General features: G+C 55.1%; 4 protein-coding genes and 1 pseudogene across 4 annotated transcripts, besides 7 other annotated features; all 5 read right to left on the bottom strand.

The window, feature by feature from the left end:
• Positions 1-15,714: part of a sequence feature (areas not merged during assembly with more than two copies in the genome that could not be assigned to a particular haplotype) that runs on past the window's edge.
• Tc00.1047053506813.59 lies at positions 84-743 on the bottom strand (annotated as a pseudogene).
• On the bottom strand, positions 1,146-1,568 carry Tc00.1047053506813.50 (uncharacterized protein; the record flags this gene model as incomplete). Its single annotated transcript, XM_814247.1, has 1 exon — positions 1,146-1,568. One exon carries the CDS (start codon positions 1,566-1,568, stop codon positions 1,146-1,148), a length of 423 nt encoding a protein of 140 aa, XP_819340.1.
• Positions 1,901-3,973: a mobile genetic element.
• Positions 5,977-6,070: a sequence feature (T-rich).
• Positions 6,083-6,178: a sequence feature (T-rich).
• Positions 6,411-8,042, bottom strand: Tc00.1047053506813.29 (mucin-associated surface protein (MASP), putative; the record flags this gene model as incomplete). Its single annotated transcript, XM_814252.1, has 1 exon — positions 6,411-8,042. The coding sequence occupies one exon, from the start codon at positions 8,040-8,042 to the stop codon at positions 6,411-6,413; it is 1,632 nt and encodes a 543-aa protein (XP_819345.1).
• Positions 7,370-7,555: a microsatellite.
• Positions 8,968-13,641: a mobile genetic element.
• On the bottom strand, positions 14,074-14,844 carry Tc00.1047053506813.10 (uncharacterized protein; the record flags this gene model as incomplete). Its single annotated transcript, XM_814246.1, has 1 exon — positions 14,074-14,844. The coding sequence occupies one exon, from the start codon at positions 14,842-14,844 to the stop codon at positions 14,074-14,076; it is 771 nt and encodes a 256-aa protein (XP_819339.1).
• Positions 14,199-14,236: a sequence feature (CT-rich).
• Positions 15,201-15,714, bottom strand: Tc00.1047053506813.5 (uncharacterized protein; the record flags this gene model as incomplete). Its single annotated transcript, XM_814254.1, has 1 exon — positions 15,201-15,714. A coding segment is annotated over one exon (514 nt), but the record flags the coding sequence as incomplete, so codon positions are not given.

Here is a 15,714-nt window from a genome sequence, read left to right as displayed (position 1 = left end):
TATTTATTTACATCGGACCACAGTGGACGCGCGCACAAATCCCCGTATCTGACTGCTGGCACGCACAGCCCGCACACACCTCTTCAGCCCACAGTGGTGTACGCCAGCGCGGATACGGCGAGCACCAGCGGGGCACACACCCACGCAGAGCTGCTGAGGCTGCCGTCGATTTCGCGAAGACGTGACAGTGCGCGGGAAGTCGTCGTAGTTGGCGCATCTGTAGTTGTAGTACTTGGTGCCTCTGGCGCAGTGGTGGTGGTCGTTGTTGTAGTTGTGGTTGTCGTGGTTGGTGCCTGTTCCTTAACCTCTTCACCAGTTAGCGCCACTTCTTTATTATGCTCCCGATTATTTACATCTGAATTATCGGAATCACCTGTTGATCCTGGTGAAATGATATTTTCTTCTAATGCCCCTGGCTGACCAGACGCATCTCTTCCATCTTGCAAAGTGGGTACCCTACTTGGTCCTTCTTCTCCTGCACCTGTCGGAGATGAAGTTGCCGGAGCAGAGACGGTCTTCTGTGGTCTCTCTGACGAACCGGCCTCCTTATCTGAAGTCTGTCCATTAATTTCCGTGCCTTTTGCTCATCTATTGTCGGAATCGTTTGAAACCACTGAATCCTGGGGCGTTGGAGTTTCTCCAGGTTCACCAGTTTTATCTCCACTCCCTGCCGCGCATACGTACGGTCAGCAGCACAGGGCGAGCACCAACAGGGCGCACAGCAGACGGCACGTCATCATCATCGTGAGTGTGGTCGTTCAGTGGTGTGGAGCTGATCTGCACGGTGAGGGAAATGGAGAGCAACAGGGGAGACGAGAGGTGCGGCAGACACACACAGAGGGCACACCACATGAGGAGAGGGCAGCAGCCAGGCATGCACCGTACGCCGCACACCACGCACCACACACACACTCCAATCCACGGCAGCAGGCACACACACACACACAGCCCTGCCGCAACACCAACACACAGATGGAAGAGGGAGAAGCAAACAGGAGCGGCACACAAGGCTCCACCGCATGCAAACACGGCGAGAGCGGTCCGTCGTGTCGGCACCCCTCACGGAGGGTACGCACACACACAAGAGGAGGTGCAGCGCGCACAGCAACACAAAAGCAAAGTAACACTAAAAAGGGATATCCCCGTCAACCACGTGGATCGTTGGTCCACGGCAAGTGCAGCCAATATTCATCGCAAAAGCAACTTGTTATCTTGTTTTCGCTGTATGCTGTTACAATAACGAGTGAGTAACGCAAGGGCCGTCCGTACAAAAGTGGCGAGCATTCCGTCCGAAACGTGCCGTCGTGCGGGCTGGGGTACTCCAAAACAGTCGCAGTCCATATTACCAACGACGGGGGCATTTCTGCAGTGGATGAAGCGAATTCTTTCGTGGTCCATCTTGAGTACCCGCGGTTGTGCTTCCTGCGTGCCTTGCCTGCTGGCATGCTTAGCGACTTCGGTGGCGACCTGTGCGCGAGGCACCTGTTAAGAAGACGGTGGCACCATTGTGACGTCCGCATCCTAGGCCTCTCAAACCATTGGAACGCCAGGCTGAGCACGTCCGGCATGTGCCCTCATACTGTGGACGGACGAGCGCATTATGCCGCAGGTTGGGCAGGAGGACGTCAATCCGCCGCTCGCTGGTCGGCAAGGAGTTGCGGTGCCCACGTCGGGAAGAGGTTCTGGCGGAGGCAGCGGCGGGCCGGTCTCCTCAGTGAGGGAGGGACGGCACCACCGACACAGAGGGTTATTTGTGATACGAAGGGCACGCGCAGGCATGTCGAGGAGTGGGCAGGAGCCGCACCGTGCCTGTGCGCAGAGCCGTCACTCGGGGCACGATGCCCAAGTCGTGACAGGAATAGAGTCCCCGCCACACCGACAGGTGCCTGCCATGCGGTGTACGCGCCTTCTTTTTCTTCTGGGCATCCCTCCAGTATAACCTCATGAAGGCTGTAAAAAAGTCCACGTGCCAGATTGGGCTGTCTTCCTGCGGGAGGGATCGTGCAATCATGGCTTGTTCGTCGGCGGCCTCATTGCGTGGGATACCGCAGTGCGATAGAGAGAACATGAAGTCTACAGAGTGACCTCGCTGTATCAAGTAGAGCAGCATAATCCAACTCTCTTCAGTGACGTAGTCTCGCACGGCCAGTGGGACGACGCGGAGTGCCTCAATTCTCGACGGGAATTCCGTAGCCACCAGGATTCGTGTGGGCGATTGGGATGTTTCCAGACAAAAAGTTATGAGATGTCTAATGCCATTTTCAGTGTCAAGGCACTCTGCTCTATATGAGTATGCGAGCCTGCCAGCTGCTGCACTATGGACCTCCACAGGGAGATCATTTGTCGTGGTGGAGCCATACAATAGTGCACCGGATCCAGATGCGAGCTCAGCAAGAGATGAAGAAACGTCTGTCCATAATTCAAAATCAAAACCTCCCAGAGAGGAGTAAATAGAGTCAATAGCCGTGCGCTTGACGTCGTCAGAGGCGTCTTGGGCAAGGCGTGGCTGATAAATTCCACTTTATTGCAGCTCACAGTGTCCCAGAGGAAAATTCGATGTTGAATAGGAGGAGCACGATTGTGGTTATGTGGTATCCCAATAATATTACATACGCGGCGCAATCCATTAATAGCAGCATCTCTCGGAGGCAGGATTGATGTCGCCGCTTTCCCATGCATGGACGGCGGCATAGCCTCCAATCAGATTGCGCCACACACGTCCTCAATATATCAATGAAGTGTGAGGCGTTCGTATTGTGTGAGTGCACGACGCCAATGGTCCTTCGCAGCGGTACTGGATTGGCGGCCAGGTGGACACAAGCATCCTTCTTTGATGCGCGTGGACCGAGCGATGCAGTGCAGCTGTCGCGGTGCCGCACTTCCAGGCCGTGGAGGTGAATGGGAGCCGGACACGGTGCGACCGCCTCGCCGCCGTGGTGCAACGCACTGTGGACGCACCCAACCAGAAAGTATCGCGTGGTGTGCCGGGACGCACCAGCCTCTGCACCCGGCCGCAGCCGATGGCGGCGTGGCACGGTCTGCCTTGCAGCAACGGTGACGTGCAAACCAAAATTGAGGTGTCGATCAATCGCATTGCCGAGAAGACTCACCGGGTGGGACTTGACGCGTGGATTCCCATCGCCCAGACGATGGTCGGCCGTCTCCTCGTCGGACTGTCGGTGTGAAACGATGCAGAACAGAGCGGCCCCGCTCCTGTCCGCGTTGATCTTCAGGCTGTGCTCGGCAGCCCATGTGGCCACAAGGGACACGGCAGTTGGCATTGCCGCAGCACAGGCACGGATGTCCGCGCCCAAGGCAACAAGCGTGCGGCCGTCAGCGTGAATGAACGCCGACGCAAAGTGAATGCTGTACAGGCAGCGCAACAGACCACCCACGCGGTGGAGTAGGAGCTGCGGTCCAAGGAAGCCGCATTGGGCTGCCACGGCTGAGGCGAGCCGCAGTCAGGAATATTCTCGGCGAGCACACACCCAAACACAGCCGCCTCGCAGGTGATTGCGCCACCAGCGTTGGGTGCGACGGCCCAGGCGCGGTAGCCCGTCGAGCACAGCCAGCACTCGCCCATCGTCAACGGTGTCTAATGCAGTTGAGATGCCGATCGGGACGGCGAGAGAGCGGTGACGGCGACGGTGCAGCGCGGGACGCCGTCCCTGCGACGCCCGCACTCCACGCTAATGCGCTCGCTCAGCACTCGTGACTCTTTTTTCACTCACAGGCGGCGGTGGACCAGTCCTTCCCGTGTCTGTGGATGCGAGTGGTGTCCCTCTTTTCCCAGCAACTTCGCTGGGCTGCCGTCAGCGAGGGAGGTATTGATTATCGTTCTGTGCAAGCAAAGGGTAGCGGGTGCAAGATGGCGCAGAAACTCACTCAATACGCCGACGGGTCCAGGGGCCACGCCACGCAAACAGTCGCGGACGGCCAAGTCAGGTGCACACGGCGTGAAGGGCCAATCCATATGCCAGTCACCAGAGGGCACGCAAGCACAAAGTGTGCGGACAACAGTGAGGATCGCAGCAAGTGCGACGCGGACAGTGTGACGGACGAGCGGGTGTGCCTGCTGCAGAGGCAGAGCACAGACGCGGTCCCGAGAGTACCGCAGCACAGCCGATCCCAAGGAGCGGGGACGTGGTGCCGCCATGCTTCGGAGCATCACAGGCCTGGGCTCCACAAGAAAACAAGCTGTTTCGCACGGACCTCTGGCAGCATGGAGAAAACACGGCGAAGGGCATGATTGCGGTCCTCCCATTTGCGGAGCACTTCAGCTCGAGGCAGGCTGTCGCCGCAACAGACTCGGCCTTCTCCATTCCGTCCGTCGTGATACATGTGGGACTGTCACGGCTGCCACTCGTGCGGTGCCTCAGTGCATTTCCAACCATGTGATTACAGCGGCCAGAGGTGTTTCACACGCCGAGGTGGAAGCATCACAGTCAGCTTCACGCAGGGCAACGGCGACATGTTTCCGTTGTGGCAGCATGCCTGCCTGTCGTGGGATGCCGTCCTCCGTCCCTGCAGTGTGGGATGGCAGATGTTGGTCCGAGTCCATGTAAACGGGTGGACGTCCAGTGGAAAACATGCAGTACGCGTTGTGCATTCAAATTGGTAAATGAGACGCTGCGGCCGCTGATCCGCGTTGCCTGTGCCGGGACGTCAGAAAGCTCAATCTCCATGCCGCTTGGGGTGGTGGCGAGGACCTCTCCTGCCGTCGTGGATGGTGAGCGACCGTCACGCAGCTCATGGTGTGAGTTCAGGTCAACCGCAATAGGCGCTGCAGGACCAAGACGACGAATGTCGCTCGCAAAGTGAGCAGTTGCCGGGAAGGCTGCAGAAGTTCACCGCGTAAATGCTGGGGCTGGCCGGTGGGCACACGCGGAAGGCGGTGGTCTCCAGGCAGTTGGTTCCAGCAGCGACAGGCGCCCGCACGGAAATGTGTGGCGCACCACGAGGGCCACTTCACCGGCACGCCCACTGCAATGCCCTGGTGGAAGTCAATGCAGACAATGAGCCTCGTCGCTGGGGCACTCTGGTGCCTGCACTCCTGCAGAAGAGCCATTTCGCGCCGGTGCTGCGCCAGTCGAGCAGCAGAGGCAATCCTGAGGGAGAACCGCCTAAAATTCTGAGGTGCGGCTCTTGTGGACACCACCGCAGCGGGTGATGCCGGCAAAGTGACCGCGATGAAACGACTGTTCGGTTGTCAGTCGGGCTGCAGGCAAACCGCCTCGCCGCTCCACAACCGACAGAGCGTGGGACCTTCTCGAGGGGTGACGCCGTCGTGGTCCCCATCACGCCCGCAGCAATGCCCTGCCGCAATCACTCGCACAGAGAGATAATAAAGAGTGTGTGGATGTGTGCCAAGAGCACAGCGACTGTCATTGCCAGAGAAGGCCATCGTGGCACCGTCGCCAAGACATTCCTGCAGAGCACTGTGCAACTAAGTATGTGTGTGTGCTGGAGGAGCAGAAAAGAAGAGGAGCACAGGAAGGCACATCAACACAGCAACAGGCACAACTGGAGAGCAGCGACAAATGCGGCACGGCCCCGACATCAACAATCGCGCACGGTGGCAGCAAAAACCCATCCGCAAAAACAAAAAAACAGAACAAATCCTTAAAGAAAAACACGGCGGCAGGGTGTGGCTGTGTGTGTGGCGCTGCGGGTGTCTGCCAGCCCTGGCCGCAAAGAAAACAAAACAAGAGGGAAGAAATGTGTGCTCCGCCCCACTGGCCCTCGTCGCACGTCCACACGTCACGGCTCCCTCAGCACGCCATTCGTCGCGGCCCCTCCTCATGCGTGCAGCAGGCGAGGCGCACAGGGCCGTCGTCATGAGCGTGTCGGTGGGTGTGCGAGTGGAGCAGTTGGGCGGAAAGACACGGCACCCCTCACAGGAAGAGTGCAGCAACAAACAATTAAAGGGGGAAGAGTAGAAAAGAAAAAGAGGTACATAGTGACTGCCCCCAAAGCAAAAAAAAAAAAAAAATGAAGGAAGTGAGAGAAAAGAACAATAAAAAGTAAAAAAAAAAGCAATTAACGAAAGAAAAAAGAAATTAAGAAAAAATCACACAACCAGAAAAAAAAAACATTTAAAATATTTTAAAGCAAACAGCAAAAAAAAAATTAAAAACAGTTAAAACAATCATAAGAGGACAAAAACAAAACAGAAACAGTTACGGTGCTCCGCCCATGCAGCCAGGCAGGACGGCAGCGGTGCGTGTCGTGCAAAAGAGAGCACCAACGGGCCTGCATGGGTGTGCATGCATATATACAATGGGCACATTATTGTGTGTGCCTCGTGGGGTGAGGTGAGGGCGAGAGTCCATGCAAGGGGACACACACACAGAGAGAGAAGGACGAGTGTGTGTGCGGGCGGTGCATGGCTCTCTCTCCCTCACTCTCTCTCACGCGGCCACCACCGCAGCTGCAGCAGCACACGCAACAACAAGAAGAAGCAAAAGAGGGGAGGTGGAGTGGGATGCATCCGTGTTTTGACTGTAGTTCTTCTCATTTGCTGAATTTGTCTTTGGCTCTTGAGTTTTTATCCCATGCGTTGTTGTGTTGGATACTTCCGAGAGTGCTCCTCCACTGCTTTGGGATTCTGTATTTTGGTCCCCTGGTGATTTTTTTGTCTCGTTCGTTTGTGAATGGTCATTTTTCTTTTGTTCTTCCAAAGAGTCTTGGAGTTCATCTCCCGCGGCGTCGTGGCCAAGACTGTGACCCCCTGCTGAGGCAGAATTGTTTCTTTGCTTTTCAGTGTTGGATGACACCGTTGGCTGTCCTTCGGGCGAAGAGGTGTCCTGACTCCCTGTTTCCTTTTGTGCCGAAACTTCTTTCGAGGATACAATCTGCTCATCGGATGAAACACTGACCGGGGCTGTTTTTCCATTACCACCTTGACTTGAGGAAGTAACGACAGAGCGAGAGTCCGGAGGTTCACTTCCACCACCAACAGAATGGCCAGCACCGGGACCAGCAGGACCATGACCGGGAATAGCAGGACCATGATCGGGACCAACGGGAACATGACCGGGACCAGCAGCACCAAGACCGGAAAGAGCAGGACCACGAGCAGAACCAGGACCAGGAATAGCAGCATCACGACCATGACCAGCAGCATCAAGACCGGAAAAAGCAGGACCGGGAACAACCGGGCCATTACCGGGAACAGAAGCACCAGGAATAGCGTCAGGAACACGAACAGGACCATGACCGGGAATAGCACCAGGACCATGACCATGAGCGGCAGGACCATGACCAGGAATAGCAGCACCAACACCGGAAACAGCAGGACTGGGAACAGAAGCTCCAAGACCATGACCAGCAGCACGAAGACCGGGACCAGAAGGACCTGGACTGGGAACAGCAACACCAGGAATAGGAGCATCAGGACCACGAACAGAACCAGGGCCAGGAACAGCAGGACCAGGAACAGGACCAGGGCCAGGAACCGGAACAGCAGGACCATGACCGGGAATAGCACCAGGAACATGATCGGGACCAGCAGGACCATGTCCAGGAATAGCAGCAGCAGCACCGGGAACAGCAGGACTGGGAACAGAAGCTCCAAGACCATGACCAGCAGCACGAAGACCGGGACCAGAAGGACCTGGACTGGGAACAGCAACACCAGGAATAGGAGCATCAGGACCACGAACAGAACCAGGGACAGGAACAGCAGCACCATGACCGGGAACAGTGGGACGGGGACTGGAGGCACCAAGATCGGAAAAAGCAGGAACAAGACCCGTGGCTCCACTTAAATGTGAATCAGTAACCCTTGCAGAAGAAACTTTTCCTTCACGAGCTTCGGCTTGCATAGCAGAGATAAACGATGCTGACAGCAAAAGCGGTGTGGATAAGTTTTTAATAGATCCGTTTGACAAAAACGACGTATTCCTTCCAAACCCTCTCGACGCCATGTAGCCGCCCAGTGAATTGTTGTCAGGGTTCCTCGCATAAACCCCGCCGGCACCGCACCACAGCACGCAGAGGGCACACACCAGCAGCACACGGCCAGTCATCATCATCGCCATCACTCCTGTCACTTGCGTGTAGCCTTCAGCACAAACTAACAACACGTCAACGCAGAGTGAAAGGCAAAAGGAAAAACAAATCACAAAGTAACACGCACCGTAAACAACGGCAGCAGCCCTGCAGAGGAACGCACACTGACCCGCACACCAGAAGTAAAAAAGCAATACCAAAACAAAAAGAGTAGTTGAGTGCCCAACAGGAGTCTCCTCCTCAAAAAAAATACACTTCAGCAGGATCATCATTTCATACGCCATGCAGTAATGCAGGACTGTGTTTATATGTACATGCGTACAGTACCTGCACAAGGAAAAAATTATTACTGTTCCACAAGCCCACACAACATCCCACACATTTCATGCGGCATCCGGCCTGTCTCTCCACTCCTCCTTTTGTGTCCTCCGTGGAGCGCACAGCCGTGGGGCCTGTACCGCGTGTGGGCAACAGAAGTAATCAAGAGGGAAAACAATTCGCTCATGACGGTGCGCAGCAACCGACCATTAAGTAAAACAAAAGAAAAAGGTACTCCCATTGTTCCATGTAAACAACATTAAAAAGAACACCAAAAAAAGAAAGCCCGCAGGGAACGCGGCACATATTCTCCGTGAGAAGTCGCAACGCCACACTCCGTGGCTCAGAACACTGCCACAACCACACACAGTCCCAAAAACAGAGGCAGCAGTGGTGTTTCCACCCACGAGGTGATACGTTCGCCGCTGCTCACTGTCGGCAAGGACATGTCACCTTCAAAAAAGATTACTCTGCTCTCTTAGATCTTCTTGTTTAAAGAAGATGTGGTCTGTGTGGCGCTGCTTCACGCACCGCTGTTTGTGGGCTTCTTAGTGGCGGGGAGTGTGCTCAAGGACCATGGATACAGTCCCATCGCCCGTACACATCGGTGGTATTGGACGTCATGAGGTCATTATATTTTTTTCCTACTCTTACCAGCGCGTCTAGCTATACAATGCCATCTGGGTGCCGAAGAGGTGGTCGAGCAGCAAAATGAGTTTCCTGCTATGAAGCAGCTGCCATTAAGAGAACTCTCCGAGGCGAAGGTCCTGTTCAATGCCCAGCCGTCGGCGCACAGCCAAGGTGCCTGGACATTCTAGAAGCAGATGGTGCAAGGTTTCCTGCGAGCCAATCGGCGTGCTTGTGGAGGCTGGCTGATCCTGCGGCAGCAGAGATCGACTCCTGGCACTGCTGTTTGGATGCCGTGTGGCGTCTGGGTTGTGTGCGCAGCGACTTCTGTGCTGTGCGGTGCTTCTCCGTGTGGGGAAAACCATGTCACAGAAATCACATTTGAGCTCGGGAAGCGGTGGAGGATGTTCCGAATGAAATGACCGACAGTGACTGACGAGACCCGAGAATCCCGTCAATATAGAATCACAGTGCGGACATTTCTCCTTCCGACGGCGTGTGAGGGTCCGTCTCCTTACTGGAGAGACGTCTTCCTCCCTCGCCGACGGGGGAACAGTGTCCGTCCCCGGTGCAGTTGGATCGTTGTTAGAGCGCATGTATGCAGACTGTGCCGGTGAGATGTTGCAGAATCGGCATTGGTTCGTGCAATCTCTCACGGCCCAGCATAGTCGGCCCCAGAGCTCAGATTCCCCGCACCTTGCCCTTGCGAGGTGAACCAGTTCCTGACGGTGAAGAACTTCCTGAGTGATCAGGTCCTTACCGCTGAGATCGGATGGCCTTGTGCCGCAAAGCAAGTAGCGATGAGTGTCTTGACGAATGGTACTACGCCACTTGTTGGTGAGCTGGGTAGTAAAACATGTCAGCAGATCCGTATGCCATAAAGGTGCTATTCCGTGCTCCGTGTATTGTCCGGTTGCCATAGTCTGCTTCGCATACTGATCTGCAAGCTCGTTAGCATGTACTCCACAATGTCCGTAACAAAACTGCAGGTGCACTGACCAGCCAGCACGCGTCAGTGTCAAGAGACGCTGCCAGATCTGATCCTCCGTCCAGTCTGTCTGACTGAGCGGGCCCTTGTTTAGAGCCGCTAGAAGAGAATGACTGTCCGTAACCACAAGCAGGGTTTTATGCCTGTACTGGATACGAGGGATCATCAGCTTCTCTAGGGCTAGAAGCAGCGCACGGGATTCCGTCCTGTAGCTGCATGGACGTGCACCGCAGTTTATGCTGGCCTTTTCTATTATCTCCGATGAGTTGAGGGATGAAAGCAGTATTCCAACCCCTGCTGACTTGGGAACGTCGACACCGCCATCCGTCGCAAGTATCCACGAACGATGGCTGTGCAGCGCCAGAGCCTCTTCGCTGACTCTGCGCCTTTCCCGTATCAGCTCTTCTTCGTCAGTTATTGAGAGGTCTATCGGAAGTTCCACACCGATGGTGACCCGGTGTGCGGAGGCCGCAAACCAGGGAGGAATGGAGCTGCGAAAGAACCGCTCTTCGCGTGGTGAGCTCTCGGTGATGCCATAGTCCTTTGTGTATGCGTCTACGAAGGCATATAGCTCGTCCCGAGATAATGGCGAGATGCGGAAACCAGCGCGAGGCGGTGGCTCAGGCGGGGGTCTCCGCATCCAGTCCATCTGACACGCGCGTGTGTTCTCAAATATGGAGAGCCGTGCGCGCAGGCAGAGGACGTGGAGCGGCGGCATATTAGCCTCCAGCAGTGCGGATTCCGGGTCGACAGTGCTCGGAACTCCGCTGACAATGCGTGCCAGAGTTGCGTACGTTTTCTGCATCTCATTCTTCGCTGAATCCGTTGCTACTGCCGATATGAGCTCGCTGCCATAGCGTAATTTGGAAGCACCGTATCCGATGATGAACGTGCGTAGGTCATGTGGAGATGGTCCCGCCTCTTTGTGCGCTATGCAGCGTAGCTGCGATATCCGTTGCAAAGTGGCAGCGCATTGCTTGGAGGCCGCCACATTTAGCGTCAGTCGCGGATCGAGATCCATGCCGAGAAGCTTCGTAGTTCGCGATGCCCCCATGGTCATGACTGGGATTTGACATCCAGCCACTACCAGGGGCCACTTTCCTTCACGATCACAATCTGACTCCGTGTGCGTGGAAAGTGTGAACCAAGCAGCTTCACACTTTGACGGATTGATGGCCAGGCCATTTTCCTGACTCCACGCATGCAGCTTTTTAAGAACCATGTTGGCAGTGGGAATGGCGTCTTCCCGGGACTGCCCCTTAACGATAATAGAGAGGTCGTCCGCATACATGTCTGCTGTGACACCCGCAAAGCTGTTCAGCAGATTGAGAAGTGGGTGTACGTAAAGGGAGAACAAATATGGTCCCAGCACGGACCCCTGAGGAACTCCTCGCAGCATGGGACGCCGATCGCCGTGTCTGTGACCAACTCGTGTCCTCGCGTAGCGACCACATAGAAATTTTCTAAGCCACCTTCTACAATTCACCCCCGGAATATTAGCCAGCAAGCGACTGAGGACTCGATGGTCTATGGAGTCAAAGGCCTTGCTGAAGTCAACCAACACCAGCAGAGTCCGATGGGGTCTGTAGTGGAGTTGATTGCCAATACCGCTCTTCTTGGGAAGGCTCACTTGGAAATATTGATTTCTATTATGCTCCACTTCGTGTGTCAGGTGTGCCAGCTGCATCGTCGTAGTACGCATACTACGATATGCATACTGGTGGGGGTGCGGCGTCCACACCCAAAGCAATCTCTTCAGTACCATTTTCTCAGCAACCTTACTCACAATGGAAGTAAGGCTGATGGGTCGATATGACTCAAGCAGTTCCGGCGACTTGCCGGGTTTTAAGAGTGGAACGATGGTAGCGCGTCCCCACTCAGCCGGGATCGTACCGGTCGTCCAGCTGCGGTTAATGCAACGAAGAAGGAATCGGAGGCCCTTTGACGAAATATGTCGCAGTGCCTCACTGCAGACTTCATCCGGTCCGGGGGCCTTGCCATACGGCGTAGTACGTAGCGCAGCAAGCAGTTCCGTACGATTAAAAGGTGCATCAAGAGGGCAGTGACAAAACCCTGATGTAAATGTAAAGATAGACTCGTTGCTGTTCTGTGGTCCAAAAATAAAAGAAGCATTAATGTTGAAGGATGTGTTCCGTCTGTTGATGCCTTTGGAAAACCTGACTGCCTTATGAGAGGGGTGAAGTGGAAGAAAGATGCGATTGAGAGCATTCGCTGCTCTCCTTGCTGTTTCATAAGTGTGTTGAGCATCTCCTAACAAAATTGATGTGGGAGATGGAAGTGGTGCCTTTTTTCGTCCGGAAATGTATTTCCATGCGAGTGGCTCGCCTGGATTTAACTTGCTGATGCGACGTGGATACGTGTTGCGCAAGCGCTCTCGGAGTAGGAGGAAGAATTGACTCCTTGTCCGTTGCATTTCTGCCTCACGGTCGGGCGTCGGTAACTGCAGATAGCGGGCCTTGCTGTCGGCAGCAATCCGCTCTGCCTCCATGAGAGTGTCGTCCCAAAGCCTGGGACCGTCCTTGTGCATGCCGCGGGGGCAATGCCGTCGATACGAAGTTATAAGCGCTCTCGTGAAAGCTTTAACGCCGGTGGACTGCTTTTTATAGTCGTATGCCGGATGTTGTGCGTCGAAGTCCTTGACGAATAAATCCCACTTGCACTTCCCCCAACTGTGGAATATCCTAGGAGCCGAAGGTATGGTATCCTTAAATGCCTGATGCGGCGTAAATGTCAGCATATAATGATCACTAAGCGGCGACACGGAAGCTGACCAATCCGACACAGTCAAATGCTTTGACCACGTCAGATCGATACAGGATTGTTCTCTTGTGCCACGGGCATACGTGATCCCACCAGGGGTGTTTGTTAACCAAGGTGAGTCCCGCATCCGTGCACAGTTCTAAAAATGCTGCGGCAACCTCGCTTGGAGAAGTCTCCAAGAATGGCTCCCACTGTGGGTGATGCGTGTTGAAATCCCCACACTGCAGGAGCTGCGACGAGGCTGGAAGGCAGTTTACTAACCGCCTGAAGGAGTGCGTTACTTGCGGTGGTGGTCTCACATAGGCACTCGCGACAATAAGATCACGGTTCTGGTCCAGAGCAGCCTGGACCACCACCACTTCATGGCTGGTGTCATGCTGGGGGATGGTGAGAGGTATACGCTTGGAGCGGAGAGTTTTCCGCACCAGTACCGCCACACCGCCTCCCTTGCCGATGCGCGACTGTGCATAGAGCACATAATCTCCAGTATGCATGCTGGCGATCTGCTCTGACGACTTCCAAGTCTCCTGAATGGCTATTATGTCTGCTCCTTGCACCATTAATGTTGCGAGTTTTGACGGCGTGAGGCAAGAAAAGTTCATCTGGAGTACTGCTATGGGGCCTGGGTTCTGCTCAATGTCTCCGCTTAGCAGTAGCTTTTGTCGTTGCGCGTCACATACGGCACAAAAACGGTATGTATAGCGCTGATAAGCGCCGATGGAATTCAGCAGCGGATGAAAACACCGCTCAGCGGACAACCATTACAAATGGCTCCATCTGGTGCCCTTCCGACCCGATTGTTCGGCGCCTTTCACCTCTCCGCTGGCAGCGGATGGGCAGCAGGCGCTTAGCTTCCTCCCTAGCAAAGAGTACTGCACCCTGGCACCACGTTGAGGTGGCCCGCTGACCCAGAGCGTTGTTGTAGTCTTATTGGTGGTACTATTTGGCATTTTGATCTTCTGATTTGATATCGGTGCCTTATGATTCTCATCGCCTCGTGTATTTTACTGCGCCTTTTATTTTGTGCATCTGACATACCGGTCGCACCTTGTGTGTGTGTGTGGAGACTGAGTTGCCAAGCCTGGTGGCTCTGGATTATCGCTAGCCGAACTCAGTGACTCTGGCGGAACTCGTGTCTGTCCAGTGATGGCTGTGCCTGCTTCCTTTGGAAAGAAGGTCCTGGACTTCTCAAACCCTCCTCGCTGTCTCTCCCACTCTCTGTCTGTGGCACACCGGTCTCCCCACCATATGGCTGTAATGCACCAGGCATGTTTTTGTAGGATTCGGTTTCCCTGGCTCGGGGCTGGGAGGACGGCTGTTATCACCATTATTGTCTCCTGCCGCCGTCACGCACACGGACGAGCAGCAGCAGCACAAGAGCGCAAGGACCAACACGGAGCCGCACCGTCACCATCGCAGTCATCATCGCCCGTAGTGGAGTCGCTGGTGTCAGTCAGCTGATCGGTGCGACGGAAAGGAAAGGAATGGAACGGGAGGGAGAGGGACGGAGCACAGCGGATACAGCGAGAGAGCAGACAACATGAGGAGAGGGCAGCAGGCCCAGCCGCACAGTTCACACACCACGAGACGGCATCCACGCAAGGAAGACACACAACGCCAGCAGCCACCCACCATGCAGGAGGAGAAGACATCCACCACCATCTCCCCCAGCTCATTCCCGCAGCCCCAGGGAAATGGCAAAAACCCGCGGCCACCACACAACGCACACGGAGCAAGCGAACCCTCATCCATCCATCACGCGGCACAAAATTTCCTGCCATCCCGCCATCAATGGGACACGGAGCCCAACTCAGCGCAGTCGCACGCGGTGCATCACACCCGCAGAAAAATAGACTCGGGCTGCGCGCCCCTCTCTCCCTCCTCCTCATGGCCACGGAAGAAGACAACAGCCGCCACACGCAACTGCCAGCATGCACTACAAAAGGTGCATTCAAATCCACTGCAATGTGCACCTTGTGTGTGTGTGGTTGTGTGTGCCTGCAGCAACACAAAGCAAAGAAGCAGAAAAGAGGGAGCAGAGTATGCGGAGGGACGCACAAAAATGTACAGCGGAGACGCATAACGGAAACAACAACAAGAAGACCGCTCAAACTCATGACTGCACTGCAGCCCAAGCAGCGGCAATTCACAAAACATTTATTGAAAACAAAAAAACGTCCCCCTTCGTCTTACGTAAACCCCACCACACAAAATAATTATAAATGAAAAGAAATCGTCCATTACTGCTCCACACAAATTTAAAATAGTAAAAAGATCGCCTGGCTGCCGTGTGGCCACACCAAACTGTCTGTATGTATTTTGCCCAAAAGAAAATTAAAAAGATGGTTGCGTGTGCTTCAACCGTCCGACCCTCCATGTGTCCGCACATCGTTTATATTTCATGGGGTCATCCGCGTGTTGCTGCTCCCCTCAGCCCTCTCATCGGCGCGTGAGTGCGGCCCGCAGAGCACAGTCACTCGTGTGTGTGGGGACTGAGAGAAGCACGCAGACATGACGGCAGTCGCGTCTCTCCATCGGGAGAGTGAGCGCAGCAAAAGAAAAAATCATCGGAGGGGAGAGAAATGCTCACGAGGCCGACACCGGAGGGTGCGCCACCGCGTGAAATAAACACGCGAAGCAAAACAAATCCTTGAAGAAAAACACGGCGGCAGGGTGTGGCTGTGTGTGTGGCGCTGCGGGTGTCTGCCCGCCCTGGCCGCAAGAAAACAAAACAAGAGGGAAGAAATGTGTGCTCCGCCCCACAGGCCCTCGTCGCACGCCCACACGTCACGGCTCCCTCAGCGCGCCGTTCGTCGCGGCCCCTCCTCATGCGTGCAGCAGGCGAGGCGCACAGGGCCGTCGTCATGAGCGTGTCGGTGGGTGTGCGAGTGGAGCAGTTGGGCGGAAACACACGGCACCCCTCGCAGGAAGAGTGCAGCAACAAACAATTAAAGAGGGAAGAGCAAAAAGAAGAGATGGGGGAGTGA

The sequence above is a fragment of the Trypanosoma cruzi genome, genomic scaffold (genome assembly GCF_000209065.1).
Source record: "Trypanosoma cruzi strain CL Brener 1047053517045 genomic scaffold, whole genome shotgun sequence".
In the NCBI taxonomy this organism is placed as follows: Eukaryota; Euglenozoa; class Kinetoplastea; order Trypanosomatida; family Trypanosomatidae; genus Trypanosoma; species Trypanosoma cruzi.
This window is presented reverse-complemented; position numbering and strand designations above follow the sequence as displayed.